Source organism: Galleria mellonella, unplaced genomic scaffold, assembly GCF_026898425.1.
Source record: "Galleria mellonella isolate WM207_F2 unplaced genomic scaffold, CSIRO_AGI_GalMel_v1 utg310, whole genome shotgun sequence".
In the NCBI taxonomy this organism is placed as follows: Eukaryota; Metazoa; Arthropoda; class Insecta; order Lepidoptera; family Pyralidae; genus Galleria; species Galleria mellonella.
The window spans coordinates 751,359-761,923 of NW_026442071.1; the positions used below are offsets into that span (position 1 = coordinate 751,359).

The following is a 10,565-nucleotide window of genomic DNA, read 5'->3' on the forward strand; positions in this document are numbered from 1 at the left end:
TGGTTACAATTAATATTGTTAAAATTGAAGTTGATTATGTAAAAAAAAAAATACCATATGAATGGTAGTTTCTTTTACAATATATATATATATATATAATATATATATATATATATATATACTATTTCACGTAATTCATATATATATATATATATATATATATATATATATATATATATTACTTGAAATTTTATGGATAATATTTAAGGCGACTTTAAAATCATTGAGAAAATAATATAAAATTAAACCAGTGATATGTGAGATACTTCGATTACAAAATATAATGTATGAATGTAATTTCTAATAAATTGTACTTTAAGATAGAATACATTTTTAAACATGTCTATGTAACAGACATGTTTTTTGTTTTATACAAATTTATTGCTCTTATATTCATCTACAATTGTTTGACTTTATTATAATTGTGCGTAATGATAGATTAAAATCTAAAAATTGTACCAATTTTGTTGAAGTTGAACTAAGGCGCAGCCAAAAGTTAGTTGTTTATTCTTATTTATTATGTTTCTTTGACGTTTAGAACGCTATAATTGTTTTTATTTATCAAAAAATTTGGAAAATATATTTTAGTGTGATATTTATAATCACGTAGTATTTTTTATGTATTCTACGACTATGAAGTGCAAAGCAAGGCTAAAATCGTAAATGTAGATAATGTTCACAATGAAAACGAGTTACAAGTACTGTTTAGCAAGTATAAAAAATTATACTAATATTGATGTTATGACTAAATTTGAAATGTCATTGTATAAGATTAAAATAATTTTTTATGCTGCAGCTAATAAATGTACAATAAGTTTCATATTTTTTCTTATTTTTACTTATACCTAATAATAAGTCCAGTCAGGTGATTCCTACCGTAGCCGTCTAAGTATCTAAGTATTGATGGCGGACAGCTCCTTTTAACAATGCACTGTGCGTGACTGTTTGTAGGGTGTAAGGATGAATTGGAGGGCAGGGGGGGGGGAATGGATTTTTAATAATACAGACTACCAGTCCCATTACTAGCAATATACTCTGTCAGGTCGACCTCCACATAGTACCTCTTGGAAACAATTGTGCTAAATTCCAGGTGTATTCGTTACATTGGGCAGACCTGCCTTTCCATTTTCATCTATCATCCCTCGCTGGTTCCCCACCAGTGTATACTGTTAGCGCACGCGGGGTTAGTATTCCATGGTTGTTGTAAACATCACCTTGAAGAGTTCCTTACAACACAATCTGTTATATATGTCAAAAACGAAGATAGTAAAAAAATATTTACTCTTATAGGAAATCACTACTGATATTGGGATTATAAATTACGGATAAATCAGTTGTCTTGGAATGAACTTCATATTTTTTATTACTAGTTTTTTTTAAAGGAATTGAGAAAATTGAAAAGTTTCATTATAAAAAGTTTATCTACAGTAGATGCAGACAACAGGCATGCGACTATTATTATATTATGCAAACAGCAGGTTATACGGCCCTATAACATTTTCGTACACTAGCCTGCTATGAATTGACAAGAATAGCAACCGATGATGTATCTGTAGTCCTCTTTTCACTATTTAGATTTGTATAAGGAGAAAGTAGGCAACCATATGATTTACAGTTTTTATTTTACCATTACTTCTATGTAATTCCTTGTTCTTAGATTTTATCTTATTTATCATTCAATCTATTTAACCGTGCGAAGTCGAGGAGTATGAGAACAGGATTGATTAATACGTAGTATGGTATACTAAGTCTATGGGCGTGATAGATATATATGTATGTAAGTATTACAAGATATTTTGAATATTTTTGGCTGGACTGAAAGCAATAAAAAAAAAAAGGAAAGAATTGTGACTGTCAAACAAGACGTCATAGGTCATGTATGCACACCTTCTCATTTATACAAGCTTGGTATTGTACAAAGTTCGTCGTCTAATTGCGGTGCTGAAATAGCGGACTTGAATCATATATTTTTCTCATGTTCTAAATTTGACCACACCTCCCTTTTTCATCATCTCCGTGTTCCATCCCCAACTTCTATTCTTATTCTACTTTCTTCCAATGATCCTATTATCTATAAAATACTGTCATCATATATATATGATAACAATATTAAGATTTAGTTATATTATATGAATACATTTATAGTTGCATCAATTGCTTTTCTTATATATTTATAAGTATATTTTCTTATGTACAAGTACATCCTTCATATCCTATAAGTATCTAGACCTAATCCTTATCCTTTCTAAATTCGTTTGTGTTAGGTATTTTTATTATTATTATCGTTTTCCCGTTTTGTTCTTGGCAAAATACCCTAATATCGGGGTGAACGCCACAAAAGAAAAAAAAAAACACTACGTCAATGAATAGAGGTATGTTGACATTTAATTTAGTGTTGCAAATTTCAATCTTTAGATTAGATTTAGCCATTTTTTTATTATACTCTAGCCTTCAGAAAAAAAATATTATGATCAAAAATAGATGAAAAGTGGTAAAGTTGCTATTGATAGCAAGTACAATGTCTTCTTGTTAAGCATTTTTTTTTAAATATTTTATTAGATTCTTTAGAAATAAAAATTATACATTTATATCGAATAATATGGACTTTATTTAAAAATGATAAAATAATTTCATGTTTATAAAATATCAATGTGTAATTTATTTTCATTTAGTTAGCCCGTAATCTATTATATTGAGTTGGAAACACTGATATCATTTGTTTTTATTATATATATCTATGCTTATATTAATTAATTATTTACAATCTAATACTATTTTATTAATTTAAATTGTCAAGTATCGAATTTGATAAAGTTCTCTGTGAAATTAATTAATAAAATGGTGTTGTAAACATTAGCTTTAGTATAGCGCTAGAAAATAAAAATAAAAATTTTTAACATTAAGACGACAATGGTAAGATTTGCTGTATATTATTATTTTAGTACATTTTTAACTTTATTTTATGTAGTGAATGTTTTATAAATGTAAACTTACAGGCAACTACGATAGCACAAAAGAAGGCTGTTAGTTCCAATAATGCAACATCTGGAGGGGTTCGAAAAAAATCCGGTCCCAAGTTTGAACTGTCTGAAGAACAGCGCCGTGATATAAAGGAAGCTTTTGATTTGTTTGATACAGAAAATACTGGTAAAATAGATACAAAAGAATTGAAAGTAGCTATTCGAGCTCTTGGGTTTGAACCTAAAAAAGAGGAAATAAAAAAGATGATTGCTGAAATTGATAAAGGTGATGGTAAAGTTTCGTTTGAGGACTTTCTTGACTTGATGACTGTCAAAATGGCAGAGAAAGACACAAAAGAAGAAATTATGAAGGCATTTAAGCTTTTTGATGATGATGAAACAGGTAATCAATTGCTTTTAAAGTTTTGGCAGTAAGAATATCATTCAATAATTACCTATAATTGTTCTTTTATAATACTGTGTTAGCATAAAATTCTAAACTTAATTACAAACCTTCAAGTGAGCTGCATGTCCGTTTGCCTCCTGTGTTAAAAAAATTCTTCAGAGGGAGACCATATAAGTTTATATGGGCACCTCTGTCCCAGCTGTCTTTCCAGTAAAGCAGCAGTGTATGTATTGATTGCGTTTTTGTTTGAAAGGTAGGATATGGCAGTGAAATTACACTTCTCAAAAATGGCAGTGTATGAGGGGTATCACCACAGTGAATGCTGTAATGTATATTGGTACTTATTAGAAAAAACAATGTGCATATTCTCTGAATGGATGATTGAGATTATAGATGCTTTATTTTCATATAAATTTATAGTTTCATGTACACTTTGATCTTATCCAAAATACCAAGAAGCCCCAATCTCATATACTGATTATTATTTACTTATATATGTGTGATTAACAATCATGTACACATGTATGAATTGAAATAACACATAGATACTTCAGATAAATAAAAGAATGAGATAAAATAGATGAAAATAAGCAATTAGTCAGTTTTATAAGATATGATCATGTTATTAAAAGCATGCAAGAAAAGAGAAATGAAAAAGTAAGCCTTTGAAAGGTCAAGAGTTATTAATAAATCATACTTTAAAAAAACAATTAATATGAGAGGTATTAAAAATACAATATTTTATAAAAACAATTATATTTGAGGTTGTGTTTATTATACAGTGGATTTTGGGTATAATGATGATGAAGGGACCACTCTATTTTCGTCGTTATATCTGGAAGTCATTACAGGCAAAAGTAAAGAGATACAGGCATGTACACATGTATAGTTTTTTCTTCATAAAAATCAGCATTGTTTTCACCATTTTTCATTTTGAAATGATTTCTGCCTTTAACATGAATGTGAGTCGAGGCAGTCATTCTTATCCAAAAGTTTATTAAATTCAGTTGCTACTTAAAATATCACTTTGTAACTGAACCATAAATTTAACTCCGAAACATACACGCTTCCCTACCTACTTAGCTGATATCTATAAACAATAGGTCTCCATACTTGTTGATCACCTGTGAGAATGTAAACAAAAAGTTAGAAATGTTTGTGTAATAAAGAAATCTTGGTGTCTCTTTAGTGGCCAACTTTGGTCGCAATATCTGCATGGGATTTCTAGAATTTGTTATAAATGATTCATTAAACACAGTTGCTACACCTGTCCTCAGCGTTACATCCAAAGTCGCTATAACCACATGAATTTTGTACTAAAGTAGGCTTTAAATTCAAGGGACTTAGATTTAACGTCGCTTTAGACAAATGGTTGCTACAACCAAGGTTGTAATGAAATCCACTGTATATAATTATGAAATTAAAACCAATTTATACATTTCCAGGTAAAATTTCTTTCAAAAATTTGAAACGAGTAGCAAAGGAGCTAGGTGAAAATTTGACTGATGAGGAGCTACATGAGATGATCGATGAAGCAGATAGAGATGGAGACGGTGAAATAAATCAAGATGAATTTTTACGTATAATGAAGAAAACTAGTCTTTATTAATTTTATTTTTACTGTCATTAATTCTATGGGAACACTACAATACAAGCTTTATCTTATTTTTTTTTAGCAACAAGAGCGAAACTATTTTTATGTGCTCATTGTATTTGTATATTTAATGTGTCTAGTTTTTTAAATGTAAAGTTAATATTTTATGAATATATAATGAATAATATCTTAATTCATACCAATAATTTTCAATTACACATTTCAGATTAGAGGTATGATATAGCTCTTAAGTATAGTAAAAATTATTTTAAAAATATTATAAGAATAGTATTATTACTTGTAAACCAAAGACTACAAATGTAATTTATTAATATTCCAATTGAAATCTACCAGTATGTTAGTTTTATTTTTTGTCTTATTCTGATTGTATTAAATAGACCAGATTAAGTTTTATAGGTTTATTAATTTTTGTACTTGTATATAAGTGAATTAATTAAGGAGAATGCTCTTAATTGGTTGGATTTTAGTACGCTAATACTATATAATACGTGGAACACTCAGAAAGTTTTGCGACACAAAAAAAAAAATGTTCTATAGGTAAATATATTTTTATTACACCTTTTCAAAGTACTCTCCACCAGCCTTTATACAAAGTTTCATGCGTCTGAACCAATTTTCGAAATACTTTTTCTAGTCCGCCGCAGAGACCTCGTTTACAGCCTGCTCGAACGCTGAGAGCGCATCATCTGGCGACGAAAATTGTATCCCTTTGAGCCGATTTTTTATTTTTGGGAATAAGAAGAAGTTACACGGTGCTAGGTCAGGGCTGTAAGGAGGGTGACCCAGGAGTTTGACTGGTGTGCTGTCTAGGAACAGACTGACAGAGATACACAACAGAGAAAACTTCTGCCAAGCATTTGGTAGTATACCATTCGGCATTAATGCTTCTTTGGTTTCGTAAAGGAATTGACACCAAGTAGTTGGTCAAATTAAAAAAGCTCGCGATCTAAATCTTCCACCCGCTTCTAGGTCGCTTTACTTTGGTAGGCGTCGATTCGTTTTGAAACACTAAAACCGTCGACTAGTGCTTTGTTTCTGGATCGTATTGATAAATCCAGGATTTATCACCTGTAACGATGTCGTAAACACGCTGAGACGAATATGTTTCAAATTTGTCTACCATATCATGCCACAATTCCAACCTTGCCTGCTTCTGAACATCGGTGAGGTTGTTGTACCCAGCTTAAAACTATCCTCCGCACCAGTAGATGCACGTGTAGAATCTTGTGAAGGCTTCCTGATCCAATCTGCAGTATATACTGCAGATGCTGAATCTCTTGGTATGTAACTCGTCTATGTCTTGGATCAAATTTTTCACTGCTAGCACGTTTTCTTCCATAACAGTCGTCAATGGGCGACCACTTTTTTCATCCCCCAATGTTAGTCGATCGCGCTTAAATTCATTATACCAAAGATACACGATTGCCTTAGAAGGGCCTTCATCCATGAATGCCATTTGAAGTCTATCGTACGATTTGTCTGGTTTCAGGCGACACTTAAAATCATAAAAAATCATAGCGCGAAAAAATTTCTCGACACTAATCATTTTTTCAATGAGACACGGTAATTTTAATTAGTTCGCAAAAAATGTGGAGGGAAGTTTTGAATTTAGAACCCATTTTGACTTATAAGTAATAATATTTTTAAATAAATTATAACTGGCCAGTCTCACATACGTAACAACTTTTTCTCGCAATACTTTCTGAGTAACCCAGTATACTGCTTTAAGAAGAAAATATAAAGTTACAAGTTTTTGTGAAATTAATTTATTTTTCCAAATTTAGATTTTTTTTATTTTATTCCAAAACTTAATAATATAATTCATAAAATTCCAGACAAATTATCATATTGAAGACTAGGCAGCATAGTCTCCAACCTTAGCCTGTTCCATAACGGAACAAACATACTAAAAAATATATATAATTCAACCAAAATGTATTATGGTTTTTTTTAAAGGGCAGAAGCTTGTAAAGTCGGAATCGAATTTTATAATTATTTTTAAAGTTAATAGGGTTTACTCCTGTGTAAGCCCTACACAAATTTTATGATAATTAAAGTCAAATATTTTGTATTTAAAAAAAAACATGGATGTTCAATGTATATTACAGCTTGTGCATATTAATTTAGATTTAATATCAATAGTGTTTATTCATTAATTTTATTAGTGATTTTTCAACTTATAAGCATCTCTCAATAATCAGTAAATTAAGTGCTGTAAAAATAAATCATCATTTTATTTTTATATCTATAAGTAGTGATTTAATATAACTTATTTTTTTGTTACTAAAGGTTATCATGTTTATTGATAAAGTCATTGTCAGAAACAATACAATTTTTTATACTTACCTATATAAAAACTTACTATATTTATCTATTGGTATTATAAATAAATGCAGAGTAGTATAAAGAAATTTGTTGTATTTACTTTTTTTTTTTAATAATGAAAGTGATGCACAACATAGTATGTCTAATAGGTAATTAGGTACAAACATAAGTATAAAATCAGATTACTTAATTTGCATGTACTAAGTATAAATATTATATGTTGATGTATTTATTTTCAGATATGTTTTTCTATGCAAGGTTGTATACACTGAGTTAAATAAAGTTCATAGCATTCAATGTTAATTTTAGTTTTTGTTGTCTATAGATGTATTGCAAGAAATTATAATTTCATCCAAGATATTGAATGATAGTAATATATATACAAATTTATGAACATAATACTGATATGTATTGTAATGTAACATACCTAATTGACATTTTTAAATCAACATGTTTAATAAAACAATTACAATTTTATATAAAATATAATAAAAAAATAAATTCTGCACTTTAAAAAAATATAAAAAAAGCCTTATTTTTGATGACACACACACACATACACAATTTTACTTAAATAGAAGCAGATCTTTCTATTACATTGCCCTCTGGTTGGCCAAAATAAGCTTTCTGACACATGTTAATAAACAAGCCAGTTTCTACAACACCAGGTATCATCTTTATTGTAGTGTTTACTTTTTGCCAATCTAAACTTTGATTTGGAAATAACCAGTCGAGTATGAAGTTACCATTGTCAGTTACAACAGGTCCTGCTTTTGCAACAGCACTTCTCAACTTAATTTCACCACCAAATAGAGTAATTATTTTGTTTTTAATGGGATTATATGCCATCGGTACAACTTCAATGGGTATTCCTTTTTTGTACCTATCACCCAGTTTTACAGAGTCCTTAGTGTAGTCAGCAATAACTATAAGTTTTTTGGAACATGAGGCAACAATTTTCTCTTGAAGGAGACAACCGCCTCCACCTTTGATCAAGATCATATTGGAGTCCACTTCATCGGCGCCGTCAATGGTGACATCAATTTGTGGATTTGTTTCTAGTTCTCCCAATGTAAGTTTGTGCTTTATGATTAACTGTTTGGCTTGGAAAGAGGTTGGTATACATATTACCTTTAATTTATCAGTTTCCACTCGTTCCGCCAGGCGTTGTACGGCATACACGACAGTTGAACCACTTCCAACGCCAAAAACACAGTCATTTGTTACAAATTCATCAACAGCTTTGTATGCGGCCACTTGCTTAGCCTGTTCCAAAGACATTGTTGCTGTGTTAATACCCAATAAACGAAAGTTTAAATAGCTGTGTAACAATATTTCTTTGGTTATACTCTTCAACATTCATCAGTCGTTATAACCAGAATTATTTTTAGACTACCTACCTCGAGGATGTTAGTGAAGTGACATGAAGGATTCTAGAGGTTAACTACTCTCTATATACCTATTCTACTACTACTCTAAATATAATAAAATTTTTTACTTACTCCGACCTTATTAATTTATATGATCTTTTATGCAAATTATTTTGTAAATAAAAAAAAAAGTGAAAACATGTACCGGTACGAACAGCGTGTAAGAAAATAAGATGTTCAATAATTGTTGATTTGACCTTGACAATGACAAATAGTGACAAACAAAGCCAGGGTTGCCAGATGTATTTTTTGATTTTTTTACTCAAATATTCTTTCTCAAAATCGATATGATTTTCTTGACTTTTAGCCAATCACAAGCTTGTGTCGATTTTCTACTTTTTATCTCGTAACTACAGAGCAAATGATGAAAAAAGAAACTACTATGGTTCACGTTTATTACCTTCTGTTTTGTTACTTTTATTAGTATATTTCATTGCATTAATAACCGCTTAATGGTTTACAATATTGTAATTGTCAAAAAAGTTTATTCAAATTTCACTAACCCTATTTAATTTTTCCAAATATTTCTCTAATAATTTCAAATTTCATCCGAAATTTTAGTTTTGTGAATAGCCTTATTCGAAATTAGGGAAGCAACCCAATCTGACAATACTAAAAAAACATTACCTTACCTATTTGGGTAAAAAGTTTGTTAGTAATGCGGACCAGTCCTATTACTAGACCAGTCCTATTAGTAGACCTCCACGTGGTCTCCTCTGAAATCGTATTCATCACGATGATGAAATTTTTCCATGTATATGATATATTCTTTAGCAATATAAAGGTTGTAAGCTTCTTAGTAATAAAGAGAAATGAATCACAAGTACTCACAGTTCATTTATTTTAGATATTATTAAATCATATTTACTTATTTTAATTATTACCTATATAATATATAACTAAGTAATATAAAAGAAATACCCAACTTCTGTTAATCCATTGCACTTATTTAGCTATAGCTTCTTGAGACTTTACCATTAGCAATACTTGTGATATATATTTTTATAATGACCACGTGGTTTACTATACTTGTTCACTCTTGATATGTCAGAGAACTCCGCTTTGTTCAACGGTTGGACTAGAAGTGCCTCCCCACCTAAATAACAATCTTTTACGAGGTCTGTCCGGAAAGTTCGTATAAAAGTGTTCTGGAATGCGAGAAAGAGGAGTGGGGAGGCCAGGTAAGCGCAGGACCCCTTCCTTATGTCCCTAACAATATCAGTTCTGGTCTGACCGCCGTGCGGTGCGAACTGGCTTGTCACGCCATCTGTGAAGTTACCTCTTAACGAAACCCCGTCGGCATGGAGCCCGCTTCCGTTGAAGAGCAGCGCGTCGTAATCAAGTTTCTCTCGAAACTCGGCAAGAATGGCCGTGAAATTTTTGCCGATCTAATTCGATAAGACATCCGGGGAACCACGAACAAAAAAATCAAGAAAATCCCGCTCAAATGTCAAGACAATGTTGATTGTTTTTTTCGATGTTCGGGGGATTGTCCATCAAGAATTCGTCCCTCCAGGCCAGACAGTTGATGGAAAATTCTACGTCGATGTGCTCAGACGCCTCAAAGCTCGTGTGGCACGAGTTCGTCCAGAATTGGCGCGAGAGGGGCGTTGGATTCTTCACACGACAATGCCCCTGCCCACACCTCTCTTGTTGTCCGTGAGTTTTTGAGTAAAAATTCCATTACGGTGACCGAACACCCCCCTATTCGCCGGATTTGGCCCCGTGTGACTTCTTCTTGTTCCCAAAAACCAAATTGGTACTTCGGGGGCGGCATTTGAGGGACATAAATGAGATAAAAAAAGCTACGACGGGGCAGCTGAGAAACC

At 31.2% G+C, this 10,565-nt stretch overlaps 2 protein-coding genes across 2 annotated transcripts; one reads left to right on the forward strand and one right to left on the reverse strand.

Moving 5' to 3' along the window:
- The first annotated feature begins 2,714 nt into the window (after window positions 1-2,714).
- LOC113519523 (uncharacterized) lies at window positions 2,715-5,040 on the forward strand. Its single transcript, XM_052895740.1, has 3 exons — window positions 2,715-2,913; window positions 2,997-3,363; window positions 4,812-5,040. The coding sequence occupies exons 1-3, from the start codon at window positions 2,911-2,913 to the stop codon at window positions 4,973-4,975; spliced, it is 534 nt and encodes a 177-aa protein (XP_052751700.1). The 5' UTR covers window positions 2,715-2,910; the 3' UTR covers window positions 4,976-5,040.
- Window positions 5,041-7,777: 2,737 nt separating this feature from the next.
- LOC113520209 (ribose-5-phosphate isomerase) lies at window positions 7,778-8,933 on the reverse strand. The gene has a single exon (XM_026905475.3). It carries the CDS (start codon window positions 8,663-8,665, stop codon window positions 7,877-7,879), a length of 789 nt encoding a protein of 262 aa, XP_026761276.2. The 5' UTR covers window positions 8,666-8,933; the 3' UTR covers window positions 7,778-7,876.
- Window positions 8,934-10,565: the final 1,632 nt, after the last annotated feature.

What these genes read in the sequence shown, in the direction of transcription:
- LOC113520209 (XM_026905475.3), bottom strand. Translation starts at nt 8,665, where the DNA reads ATGTTGAAGAGTATAACCAAAGAAATATTGTTACACAGCTATTTAAAC.
- LOC113519523 (XM_052895740.1), top strand. An exon ending in TTTTGATGATGATGAAACAG is followed by an intron (nt 3,364 to 4,811) that starts GTAATCAATTGC and finishes ATACATTTCCAG; the next exon opens with GTAAAATTTCTTTCAAAAAT.